This window comes from Panulirus ornatus, chromosome 1, assembly GCF_036320965.1.
Source record: "Panulirus ornatus isolate Po-2019 chromosome 1, ASM3632096v1, whole genome shotgun sequence".
NCBI lineage: Eukaryota > Metazoa > Arthropoda > Malacostraca > Decapoda > Palinuridae > Panulirus > Panulirus ornatus.
The window spans coordinates 87,129,687-87,143,931 of record NC_092224.1 but is presented as its reverse complement, the minus strand read 5'-3'; the positions used below and the strand labels follow the sequence as shown (position 1 = coordinate 87,143,931).

The 14,245-nt window shown below is 40.2% G+C and overlaps 1 protein-coding gene across 18 annotated transcripts in view; it reads right to left on the bottom strand.

The window, feature by feature from the left end:
• The window catches only part of Mbs (Myosin binding subunit), a 414,505-nt gene that overhangs the window by 170,393 nt on the left and 229,867 nt on the right, over positions 1-14,245 (bottom strand). For 17 of the 18 annotated variants that reach the window (XM_071665284.1, XM_071665281.1, XM_071665283.1 and 14 more), the window contains one exon: positions 4,269-4,460. The exons of the other annotated variant lie outside the window; for it this stretch is intronic. In XM_071665284.1, coding sequence (XP_071521385.1) covers positions 4,269-4,460 — 192 coding nt within the window. The remainder of the gene's footprint in view (positions 1-4,268; positions 4,461-14,245) is intronic. 18 annotated transcript variants of the gene reach the window in all.

Here is a 14,245-nt window from a genome sequence, read left to right as displayed (position 1 = left end):
CATACACCTCCTGCACAATGAAAACTCACGACTTCAAATACAAACCAACCTAAATATGCATGATAATTCTCTGTAATTACACAAGACACTTTTTCAACCAAACAACTCCATGACTAACAAACAACTCCCAGGAAGCAATAAAAAGCACACACGTGCCTTGCATCTCAACAAACTTTACTCAAAGATGCCCCCATTCCCAACAAAAACACTTAAATATATCATGCCCAAAATACAACTACCATAATGAAGACACTGCAATAATTCCACAGCTCTACCCAAATACACACAAACACCAAACACAACATTTTACAACCTACAGTCCAACCTGGGAGATGTGGCCACATCCCTAGGTAGAAAAGAAGCCCACAAGGCACTCCTGTGTTAAGAAGGTAGGTAGTGAAACAAGGAACAATGTGGCTTCAGAAGGTGTAGAAGATGTGTGATTAAGGTGTTTGCCTTGAAGACTGCATGTGGGAAATACTAAGAAAAACAGCAAGCTTTATTTGTATGTGGCATTTACAAATATGGAGATAGCAGATGACATACATACGAGATAGAGATGTTCTGTGAGAGGTGTTACAAACAGACAGATGGTGGGAGAGAAAAGCTTCTTGTGGCAGTAAAGTTTCTAATCAAGAGATTGAGGCATGTGTGCAAGTACGAAGAAAGGAGGGTGAGTGGCTCCAGGAGAAGGAGGGCTGTTATATCACCATGGCTGTTCAATTTACCTAGGGATAGGGTGGTGAGAGGGATGAATTTAAGGGTCTTGGAGAGGGGAGTAGGTGTGCAGTCTCTTGGGGTGAGGTGGGGTAGCTGAGTAGAATGTTGTTTGCCGATGATATGGCACTGGTTTGAATATGAAACTGAAAAAGGCTGGTGTCTGAGCTTGGGAGAGTGTGAAACAAAGAAAACTGAGAGCAAATGCAAATAAATGCAAAGTTATTCAGTTTAACAGTGGAGACAAGTTACTCAGAGTGTAAATCTAAATGGAAAGAACCAGGAGGAAGTGAGGTGTTCAAGATAACTGGGATTGGATATGGCAGCATTTAGAACCATGGAAGCTAAGGTGAACCACTGGGTGGGTGAGAGGTTAAGATCTTAGACACACTAAGGAACAAGTGGAAAGAGAGTGAGAAACACATGTTAGGTAGTTATTACTTAAGAGGGTAAAGATGAATATAATTTGTTGTATGTAGTCCTGATGGTTTTGAATGAATGGTATGCATTCATTTTTTTCATACATGCTTAACCATTTCCCATCTGAGAAAGGCAGCATTAAGAACAAACGACTGAGCCTGAGATGGAAAATTTCTCACTTGGTTACATATTTTTAAACAAGTTTCTTGCATAATTTCATGCTATGTCCTCTGGTTGCTCTATCCCTATATTTCTCAAAAAAATATTCACTGTCCACATCATTCACCTGTTTTAAAAACTTATAGGCTGTGATAATGTCACCTCTCAATCTTCTCTGTTTCAAGGTGAGCAACTTTAATCTCTACCCTTTCCCTGTAACTCACCTCCTTCATTCTGGTACCATCTTTCTTGACCCTTCTGGTCCTTGTCTATCAGCTATTTGTGCTTCTTTGAACATGTGCTGGATGCAGGAGTGACACATCCACAATATGGAAATTAGGACTAAAGGAGGCTTTTGGGTATTGGTTGCATAATCACTCACAAGGGTTATATAAGTATACTAAATGAAAAAAAAATGAGAGCACAGAACTTAAATAGATAGAGCTTATATGGTGACATAATATAAATGGGGTGAACAAGCGAAGAAGTCCTAGCAAACCTCAGAATAATCTGTAAGGTTTGGCTATGAGTGACGCACTCTGGTTTCAGTAATCTAACATGAAAGCAACATACACATGAGTAAAAATAAGCCAACTGTACATCTGTTTCTGAAGCTACCACATGGAAGCAGGAAAAGAAAATAAGTAAAATACTATGACATGAAAAATCAAAATGAAGACACATGAACAAAAGTGGTATAGGATTGTGTGGTTATGTAAAATATAAAGCATATGAAAGGAAGCTCAAGCAGATATAAAGAAGCAAAGGTGAAGGTAGAAGACGATGAGATAGAGGCTTTTTGTGTGTAGAGGTAGTGTGATGAAGATGATAGTCTCATTCAATAATTCAACTTAAGAGCATGGTGAAAGAGTAAGCAGTACTTATATTCCTGTGAAAATTCGTGTTTCAACAGACAAGGATTGTGGAAACTACAAAATAAATTGAGAGGCTGTATGCACCTAATCCATCCAATGAAACTGGGAAAAGGGTTAACTACAATAGATGAATATCTACATCCAATGGATGTTACTCTATAAATTGGAATCTATGTGAAAATCAATTCCACATTAAAGACATGAGAATAATAGGTTCTTTTTCTTTAATACCTGTTCGCCACTTCCCTCGTAGCGTGGCTATGCCAGGAGCAAATGAAGCAATGGCCTCATTCACTGTCATGTATAATACATTGAATCTAGAGCTTCCTATGAACAGGAAGGCCCCATACACCTTTCCATGCTTTCCCCTAGCTGCTTCATTTGCCCTGGTTATGCCCATTGCATAATGATACCCCCTTTACTACACACCACTCCATTTCACTCTATCCCTTGCATACCTCCATTCTTCCACCACCTCATTAGGTTTCCCTTTTCCTTGTCCCTAGCACTTCCGATATGTATAACCTCTTAAGTCATTCTCTCCTAACTTAGCTTCTCCATTGGTCCAAACCACTTCATCACACCCTCTTCAGCTCCATCATACATACTCCTCATATGACTTGCTCTCTTACCCACCCATCACTGCCCTCACCAGCAATGACCTCTCTTTCCACATGCTCCTTGATCCTTAGCCCCCCCTCTCATTAAAAAGCTCATTTCAACTTACATAATTCCATCTGCTGCCATGTTCACTCCCAGAATCTCTCACTTTCCCCAAGTTCTCTCCACTCAAACTCACATCCAAGTAACTTATCACTTTCCACTGTTAAACCTATTACCTTTTCTTTTGTTCATATTTTCTCTAAACCTTCTTTCACACAAACACTCCCAACTCAAACATAACCTCGTCAGTTTCTCAGTCAAATCTGCCACCAGCACTGTGTCATCAGCAAACAACAATTGACTCGCCTCACAGCACCCCAACCCACCTGACAGACTGTATGCCTGCTCTTCTCTCCTGTACCCTTGTATTCACCTCCCTTTCCAGCACTTCCATAAACAAATGAAACAGCCAAGGTGGCATCACACACCCTTGCCACAAAGCCATCTTCATTCAGAACCACTCACCCTTCTCTCTTCCTACTCACATACATTCTTATTCTTCGTGAAAAATCTTCATTGCCTCAAGTCGCTTTCCTCCCACAACATCTTCCACTATGCATCTCTATCAACCATACCATATATTTTTCTTGATCCATAATCACCACATACAAATCCCTCTGTTTCTCTAAGTATTTCTCACACATATTCTTCAAAGCATACAACTTATTCATGCAGCCTTTAACACTCCTGAAGCCATACTGTCTCTCCCCAATCTCAAGCTCTGTGCAAGCCACTGTCCTCTCAATCACAACCTCTCAATACAACTTACCAAGTACACTCAACAAACTTTTACCTCTATAATTCAAACTCCACCTCATCCCTCTTGTATTTATACAGTGGCACTATCAGGAAATCTACCACTCCTCAGGCAACTCACAATGAGATATAAATACATTTACAAACCTAACTATCCAAATAACTCAATCACCTCCTTTCTTGAGAAATTCAACTGCAATCCCATCCATTCCAGCTGTCTTACCATACCATCTCATGCAAAACTTCTATCCCCTCTACTCTTTTCACCAAACCACATGCCATGTTTCTTTCACTTCATACACATCCTCAATCCAAACATCCTACTACTGCCATCATCATATATTCAACAATCCTTCAAAGAACCCACTTCATCTCTTTTTTATCTTATCTCCATCTGTTACCACTTCCCCAGTTTCCCCTTGTTCTCCTATTTTCCTTACACTGTTAACCTCCTTCCAAAACAATTTCTTATTCTCCCTGAAGTCTGCTGATACTCAATTACCCCAATACTGTATACGTTTCTTACATTTGTAAATCTTCATTGTTCCAAAGCATTCAATAGAAAGTCTGTGCTGAGAAAAAATGTAAATATAACATTCTAACAGCAAAAATTTAAGAAAAGCCCTGCAAAGATTTTTCAAGTCTTAATAAATCTAATGCTAAAAAAATTCAACCTACCCTATTTTTATCAGTTTCATCAACCTTCAACCTCCATGAAGGGCGCCTCTCGTCGTCGTCTGCTTTGGTGGGTGATTCAGGCTTTGGTTTAGATGAGGGTGAGGTGGTGGTGGTTGTGGATGAGCCATGTGGAGTTGCGGTGGGCACAGTGGTGGTAGCAGTTGAAGTTTCCTTGGACTCTGGACTAGATGTCTGTGTCAAAAATTTTCAGTTTAGAAGGAAGTTTTCTTCTCTTCTCTCTTTAAATTTTCAATGATTACTCTTTAAGCCAGCAAGTTTTCTTTACTAAAACAGAAAACCATAATTTGCCATAATAAAACTAACTATAAACTGTGAAATGAAGAAATGCTCTCCTTGTCCTCATCTTACCTTTATATATATAAAACAAGCATATATAATCCTTCAACAAAATACAATAATCCAGGATACAAAATGATGAGGGCACAATCAGAATGGGACATGAAGCAGTAAAACACTTGCTACTCTGAGATGGTATAGTACTAATAATGGGGGATTTCAATTATAAAGAGATAGACTATGGAATGCTGAAGGTGGTGCGGAGTCATGGACACTTTGAATGTATAGGGCAAAATTTCCTATACCAACAAGTCCATCTATCTATACCTGATGCCCATTCCCTCCAGGAGCTCCCTTGAAGGGGTGGCCACGGCAAAAAATTCTCCATTTATCCCTGTCCTTACATGCTTCTCTCACATGCACCATGCCATGTTTTCTTCCAGTATTTCTCTCCCTCCACCCTATTTGCTCATGTCACAGGTGGTATTCCAGTCACACCAACCCATTTAATGGTACTATCCTACACTCTCCTTGTAAACTCTCAATCTTGTATTCTTTTCATATGTCCAAACCCCCTTAGAGTATTATACTTCACCCATTCTACCACTCCACAAATCACTCCCTTTGCATATCCTGCTATACCACATCTCTCATACACCCTTTTATTTCTTTCTTCATTCCATCGAGTCACACCACACGCTCTTCTCAAATAATTAATTTCCACAGCCTGGATTCTTGACCTCTGTGCCTCATTCCATGACTATGTTTCAGCTGCATAGGTCTTGGTTGGGAAGACTATGCTGTCCCTTAATCCTCTCTTCACTTCCATACTTACACCTCTACCCTTCATTATTCTATTAGGGGATCCGATGACTCTTCTGCACTGTACTGCTCTTTCCCTTATGTCTCCTTCCATATCACCACACTTACTCCAGGCAGCTCCCAGATACTTAAATTCCCACATCCACTCCCCCCCCTCCCCCCCCCATATCCAAAGCACAATTTAGTACACTTTCTTCCTTCACTCTATATGGTTTTACAAAATCTATACTTTCACTCTGTTTCCTTTCAAATACAATTGCTTTACTTTTACTTGCATTTACCTTCATTCGTTTATGCTTACACACATCATAAAACACTTACAACCTTCTGCAACTCCTCTCCACTCTCAGCAAACAACACAGTATCACCTACAAACAGGCTTGCCACTAGCCACCATATCTTTGCCACACTCCATCTCTGCAACCCTCTTTCCCAATTTTGTCTTTCTCTTATCAATCAATCCATAGGTATATCAAATAGCCATGGTGACATCACACAGCCCTGCCTCATACCTATATGTATCCCAAAACTTTCACTCTTACACATGTATTCAGTCTTCTATAGAAGGCATTTACACCATCCAACAGCTGTCCCCCTTTACCATACATTCTGAACACATCCCATAAAGCATTCCACTCAACACTCTCATATGTCCCCCTATACCATATATTCTTAATACATCCCATAAAGCATTCCACTCGACACTGTCATACACTTTCTCCAGATCCATAAAAGCTGCATACAACTTCTTATCTTTTGATAAATACTTTTCCACAGTTACCTTGACTACAAAAATTTGATCCACACATCCTCTACATTTCCTAAAACCCCCTTGCTCTTCACTTATCATGCATTTAGTCGTTTCAATCTCTCTATTAATCAATATTCCTGCATACACATTTCCTGGTACACATAACAGACTTATTCACCTATAATTGCTACATACATCCTTAGCAACTTTCCCTTTGAATAAAGGAACGATAATTATAATAGCTTTCAAGCAATCCTCAGGCACAACTTTCTGTTTCTATGATTTATTGCATGTAAGATGCACCCACTCTACCACACCTTCTCCATACTTAAAATTTCAGCTAAAATCCCATCCACTCCAGGTGCCTTCCTACCTTCAACCTCATTACTGCCCTTCTTACCTCCCTTTTTGTTTTAAGCCCCTGCACTTGTATCCTCTACCTACCATCCTCCATATGGACCCATGCATGTAACAACTGCTGCCTCCCTTTCTCCCATATTCATCAGTTCTACAAAATACTCTTTCCATCAGTTCTCTGTTATTAACTCAAATAAGCAATGTTTTAATAACATTACAGTAAAATCGTTGGTATGCTTTCAATGACAAATGCTTATTTATTTGTGTTGTTTGCTGAGAGTGAAAAGGAGTTGCAGAAGGTTGTAGTGGAGGATATTGAAGATAAATGCAAGTAAATTAATGGGGGTTGAAAGGTAACAGAGTGAAAGTATAGATTTTGTAAAATCATACATGGTGAAAGAAGTAAGTGTACTAAATTGCGCTGTGGATAAGGGGGAGGACTTGAAGAAGTGAGGGAATATAAGTACCTGGGAGCTGTCTTGGGTAAGCGTGGTGATATGGAAGGAGAGATAAGGGAAAGAGCAGTACAGTGTATAAGAATAATGAAAGGTAGAGGTGTAAGCATGGAAGTACAAAGAGGATTATGGGTCAGCATAGTCCTCCCAACCCAGACCTATGCAGATGAAACACAGACATGGAATGAGGCACAAAGGTCAAGAATCCGGGCTGAGGAAATGAGCTATTTGAGAAGAGCTTGAGGTGTGACTAGATGGAATGAAGAAAGAAATGAAAGGGTGTATGAGAGATGTGGAGTGGCAAGGAATGCAAAGGCAATGAATTGTGGAGTGGTAGAATGTGGAAAGAAAGAGTTTACAAGGAGAGTGTATGATAGTACAATTAAAGGGGTTGGTGTGAGTGGATGACCACTTGTGACATGGGCAAATAGGGTGAGGGAACACTGGAGGGAGAGGAACAGAGGAAGAATACATGAAATGGTGTATGCGAGGGAAGCATGTAAAGACAGGGATAAGTGGAGACTCTTTTGTCGTGGCCATTCCTTGATGGAAGTTCCTAGGGGGAATGGGTGCCTTCCTAGGGGGAATGGGTGCCAGAGATATAGAGGGACGGATGGACAGAAAGTGATGAACTGGCAACAATGGGATCACCAGCAGAGGATGTAACATTTTGTTTACCAACCATACTTACCCATGCAGTTAAGGATACCACTGCATTTTCACCAAAAAACAGGTAAGACTTGGATGGTGTTTCATTCATATCTGTAATGCATGTGTGTATTTCACCTACAACCATTGGATATGAGCCCTTGATATAGTGTATATAAATGTTTCAATCGATATAATGTACTTACAATTGGTATGATATGTTCCTGGGCCTCTGAAAAACTGAAGTCAACTGCTATAAGAGATATATAATATAAGAACCTCTGTGGTGAGGTGGTTAATGATCCTGACTGTGACACATTCACAAGCAGCCCAGGGTTGAGCGACAGATTTGAAACCTGATTATGGCAGCAGGCTTGCAGTGGAAAAGACTTTAGAGATGCTTTCTGGGAGGTATTAAGGGTATATGGTGTGGGAGGTAAGCTCTTTGAAGCTGTAAGAAGTTTTTATCAAGGGTGTATGGTGTGTGTATGAGTAGGAAGAGTGGAAAGTGAATGGTTCCCAGTGAAGGTCACTCTGTGGCAGGAGTGTGTGATGTCGCCATGGTAGTTTACTTTGTTTATGGATGGGGAGGTGAGGGAGGTAAATGCAAGGGTCTTTGAGGGCGAAGCAAGTATTGCAGTCTCCTTGGGATAAGATGACCTGAGAGATGAGTCAGTTGTTGTTTGCCGATGATACAGCACTGGTGGCTGATTCAAGTGAGAAACTGCAGAAGTTGGTGACTGAATTCAGAAGTGTGTGAAAGGAAAAAGTTGAGAGTAAATGTGAATAAAAGCAAGGCTATCAGGTTCAGCAGGGCTGAGGGACAAGTTAGTTGGGATGTAAGATTGAATGGAGAAAAATTGGAGGAATTAAAGTGTTTTAAATATCTGGAATAAGAAATCACAGCAAATATAACCAAGGAAGCAGAAAGGAGTCATGAGGTGGGGGGTGGGAGCAAAGCTTCTGGGAGCGTTGAAGAATGGATGGAAAGAGAGAACATTATCTGGGAGGGCAAAAATGGGCATGTGTGAAGGAACAGTAGTCCTAGCAATATCATATGGTTGCAAGGCATGGGTGATAGAATGGGTGTTGGAGAGGAAGATGGATGTGCTGGAAAGGAAATGTTTGACGATTGTGTGCTGTAAGATGATTTGATCGAGTAATTTTGGCAAAAAATCTTACGTTGATGTTCCTTCATATAGATAGTTACTTGAGTATATGGAATAATGCTTACATTGGAACTTGATGGCATTTTTGCAGTCACCTTGAGGGGAAATACACTGAAAAGTGTGAAAAAAATCTAACTACACTTGGAGGGGGACCATAAATGACACACTAGCTAATGCAAGCTGAAGGGTACCACCTATGTCATTAACACATGCACATGGGAAAAATAAATAAAATATATGATACAGTGCTGGTGGCTGATTCATGTGAGAAACTGCAGAAGCTGGTGACTGAGTTTGGTAAAGTGTGTGAAAGAAGAAAGTTAAGAGTAAATGTGAATAAGAGCAAGGTTATTAGGTACAGTAGGGTTGAGGGTCAAGTCAATTGGGAGGTAAGTTTGAATGGAGAAAAACTGGAGGAAGTAAAGTGTTTTAGATATCTGGGAGTGGATCTGGCAGCGGATGGAACTATGGAAGCGGAAGTGAATCATAGGGTGGGGGAGGGGGCAAAAATCCTGGGAGCCTTGAGGAATGTGTGGAAGTCGAGAACATTATCTCGGAAAGCAAAAATGGGTATGTTTGAAGGAATAGTTGTTCCAACAATGTTGTATGGTTGTGAGGCATGAGCTATGGATAGAGTTGTGCGCAGGAGGGTGGATGTGCTGGAAATGAGATGTTTGAGGACAGTGTGTGGTGTGAGGTGGTTTGATCGAGTAAGTAATGTAAGGGTAAGAGAGATGTGTGGAAATAAAAAGAGCGTGGTTGAGAGAGCAGAAGAGGGTGTTTTGAAATGGTTTGGGCACATGGAGAGAATGAGTGAGGAAAGATTGACCAAGAGGATATATGTGTCGGAGGTGGAGGGAACGAGAAGTGGGAGACCAAATTGGAGGTGGAAAGATAGAGTGAAAAAGATTTTGTGTGATCGGGATCTGAACATGCAGGAGGGTGAAAGGAGGGCAAGGAATAGAGTGAATTGGATCGATGTGGTATACCGGGGTTGACGTGCTGTCAGTGGATTGAATCAGGGCATGTGAAGCGTCTGGGGTAAACCATGGAAAGCTGTGTAGGTATGTATATTTGCGTGTGTGTATGTATATACACGTGTATGGGGTGGGTTGGGCCATTTCTTTCGTCTGTTTCCTTGTGCTACCTCGCAAACGCAGGAGACAGTGACAAAGCAAAAAAAAAAAAAAATATATTCATTTATTATACTTTGTCACTGTCTCCCGCGTTAGTGAGGTACTGCAAGGAAACAGATGAAAGAACGGCCAAACCCGCCAACATACACATGTATATACATACACGTCCACATACGCAAGTATACATACCTATACATTTCAACGTATACATATGTATACATACACAGACATATACATATATACACATGTACATAATTCATACTTGCTGCCTTTACTCATTCCCATCGCCACCCCGCCACACATGAAATGACAACCCCCTCCACCCGCATGCATGCGAGGTAGCACTAGAAAAAGACAACTAAGGCCACATTCGTTCACACTCAGTCTCTAGCTGTCATGTATAATGCACCGAAACCACAGCTCCCTTTCCACATCCAGGCTGCACAAAACTTTCCATGGTTTATCCCAGCTGCTTCACATGCCCTGGTCCAATCCACTGATAGCGCATCGGCCCCGGTATACCACAATGTTCCAATTCATGCTATTCCTTGCACGCTTTTCACCCTCCTGCATGTTCAGGCCACGATCACTCAAAATCTTTTCCACTCCATCTTTCCACCTCCAATTTGGTCTCCCACCTCTCCTCACTCCCTCCACCTCCGACACACAAATCCTCATTGTTAATCTTTCCTCATTCATTCTCTCCATGTAACCAAACCATTTCAAAATAACCTCTTATGCTCCCTCAACCACAATCTTCATATTACCACACATCTCTCTTACCTTTTCATTACTTACTCGATCAAACCACATATTGTCCTCAAACATCTCATTTCCAACACATCCACCCTCCTCCACACAACTCTATCTATAGCCCACACCTCGCAACCATATAACATTGTTGGAACCACTATTCCTTCAAACATACTCATTTTTGCTTTCCGAGATAATGTTCTCACCTTCCACACATTTTTCAACGTTCCCAGAACTTTCGCCTCCTCCCCCACCCTGTGACTCACTTCCGCTTCCATGGTTCCATCCACTGCCAAATCCACTCCCAGATATCTAAAACACTTCACGTCCTCCAGTTTTTCTCCATTCAAACTTACCTCCCAATTGACTTGTCCCTCAACCCTACTGTACCTAATAACCTTACTCTTATTCACATTTACTCTCAGCTTTCTTCTTTCACACACACTTTACCAAACTCAGTCACCAGCTTCTGCAGTTTCTCACACGAATCAGCCACCAGCGCTGTATCATCAGCGAACAACAATCGACTCACTTCCCAAGCTCCCTCATCCACAACAGACTGCAAACTTGCCCCTCTTTCCAAAACTCTTGCATTCACCTCCCTAACAACCCCATCCATAAACAAATTAAACAACCATGGAGACATTACACACCCCTGCAGCAAACCAACATTCAGTGAGAACCAATCACTTTCCTCTCTTCCTACTCGTACACATGCCTTACATCCTCGATAAAAACTTTTCACTGCTTCTAACAATTTACCTCCCACACCATACATTCTTAATACCTTCCACAGAGCACCTCTATCAACTCTATCATATGCCTTCTCCACATCCACAAATGCTACATACAAATCCATTTGCTTTTCTAAGTATTTCTCATATACATTCTTCAAAGCAAACACCTGATCCACACATCCTCAACCACTTCTAAAACCACACTGCTCTTCCCCAATCTGATGCTTTGTACATGCCTTCACCCTCTCAATCAATACCCTCCCATATATTTTCCCAGGAATACTCAACAAACTTATACCTGTGTAATTTGAGCACTCACCTTTATCCCTCTTTCAGACTGCAAACTTGCCCCTCTTTCCAAAACTCTTGCATTCACCTCCCTAACAACCCCATCCATAAACAAATTAAACAACCATGGAGACATCACACACCCCTGCAGCAAACCTACATTCACTGGGAACCAATCACTTTCCTCTCTTCCTACTCGTACACATGCCTTACATCCTCGATAAAAACTTTTCACTGCTTCTAACAATTTACCTCCCACACCATACATTCTTAATACCTTCCACAGAGCACCTCTATCAACTCTATCATATGCCTTCTCCACATCCACAAATGCTACATACAAATCCATTTGCTTTTCTAAGTATTTCTCATATACATTCTTCAAAGCAAACACCTGATCCACACATCCTCAACCACTTCTAAAACCACACTGCCCTTCCCCAATCTGATGCTTTGTACATGCCTTCACCCTCTCAATCAATACCCTCCCATATATTTTCCCAGGAATACTCAACAAACTTATACCTGTGTAATTTCAGCACTCACCTTTATCCCTCTTTCAGACTGCAAACTTGCCCCTCTTTCCAAAACTCTTGCATTCACCTCCCTAACAACCCCATCCATAAACAAATTAAACAACCATGGAGACATCACACACCCCTGCAGCAAACCAACATTCAGTGAGAACCAATCACTTTCCTCTCTTCCTAAGCGTACACATGTCTTACATCCTCGATAAAAACTTTTCACTGCTTCTAACAATTTACCTCCCACACCATACATTCTTAATACCTTTCACAGAGCACCTCTATCAACTCTATCATATGCCTTCTCCACATCCACAAATGCTACATACAAATCCATTTGCTTTTCTAAGTATTTCTCATATACATTCTTCAAAGCAAACACCTGATCCACACATCCTCAACCACTTCTAAAACCACACTGCTCTTCCCCAATCTGATGCTTTGTACATGCCTTCACCCTCTCAATCAATACCCTCCCATATATTTTCCCAGGAATACTCAACAAACTTATACCTGTGTAATTTAAGCACTCACCTTTATCCCCTTTGCCTTTGTACCATGGCACTATGCATGCATCCGCCAATCCTCAGGCACCTCACCATGAGTCATACATACATAAATATATGAATACACAAATAAATAAACAAATAAATACAGATCTGGAGTGTTAACTTTCCATTTTGTATTGCAAATCTGTTGAGTTATTTACAAATTTTTCAAATGCAAAATTCTGTAACTTGATATCCGTAATGCAAGGGACTTAAACATATCTATGTTTTAGGTTAGATGTGAATGAATGCTATGATCATGGTGAACAATGGGCAAAAGCCGGAACTTAAAATCAGCCAAAAAGTACCAAAATAATACACTGTATACCATCCATACTCCCAAAGTAGTATTCATAAAAGACAGCAGAAGGTTGAACATAAAATATTAAAAGATTCGTAGTCTTAAGAAAAATTCAAATATCATGCACTAAAGCTCGCTCCAGATCAGTCTCCCCTAAACTGAAATATTTCTTAAATATCAAGTGTCTTGAAGTCACTTGTGGTTTTGATGAACCCACGAGTTGGTAAAATCTTCCAAACAAAAATAATTAGGATCTTGTCAACAAATTAAATAACATACATGTAAATTTCAGCTATAAGCTAACAAGTTTTGATGTGAAGCCACTCTTCATTAAAGTTCCAGTGAACAATTTGCTGGTGATTTTGTCAGAACTTGGTAAGCACAACCTTCCCTTATCTCTGACTACAATCATCTAACTGATGTAGTTTTACAACAAAAGCAAGTTTATTCTTAATTATGAAGTACTATCTATAGCTTTGGCACGGCAATGGGAAATCCCCTTTCCACCATGCTGAGTAATCTCTGCATGACATTCTTCAAAGTTAACAGAAATATGAAACAGCTCAAGTTGAGCATTTTTAGAAAACCTGTATATTTCTTTTCATTTATGTATATACAATTCTACTCAAGTCACCATGGTAACATAAAAAAGTCTGTATTCACATCAATGTTACTTCATGTGTACCACATTTGCAATCAGTAATTTCTTGATTTTTCATGTAAAATCAGCAAAGATAAAATTGCATGATTCTAAAAGTACCCCACAACCTTCATTGAGAAATTCTTATACACTGCCAGGAAGAGAGTTTTCAACTCAAAAGATAATTAATCCAATAACACTAAAAACCTCCTAGTACTACCATTTCACAACAACTTCCTATGACTACCCCATCTACTTAAGGAATTCATATCTATATCGCAAGTGAGAACATTACAGCTAAGAACTTATTCATAAAAACTTGTGTTTACCATACAGATAAACCATGCAAAGAGAGAGTTAACTTGGGACAAGGAGGATAAGAAGTGAATTCAAGAATAAAGCAGCATCACTACTGTGTTCATGTTGGACGAGGATTATGAGCTCTGTTCCTGAATATGCAAGACTTTGGCCACCTTACTGAGTGAAACAGAAAATTGTAAACTGTTATTTAATTGTTCATAAATATGTACACATGTAAATATTCATAC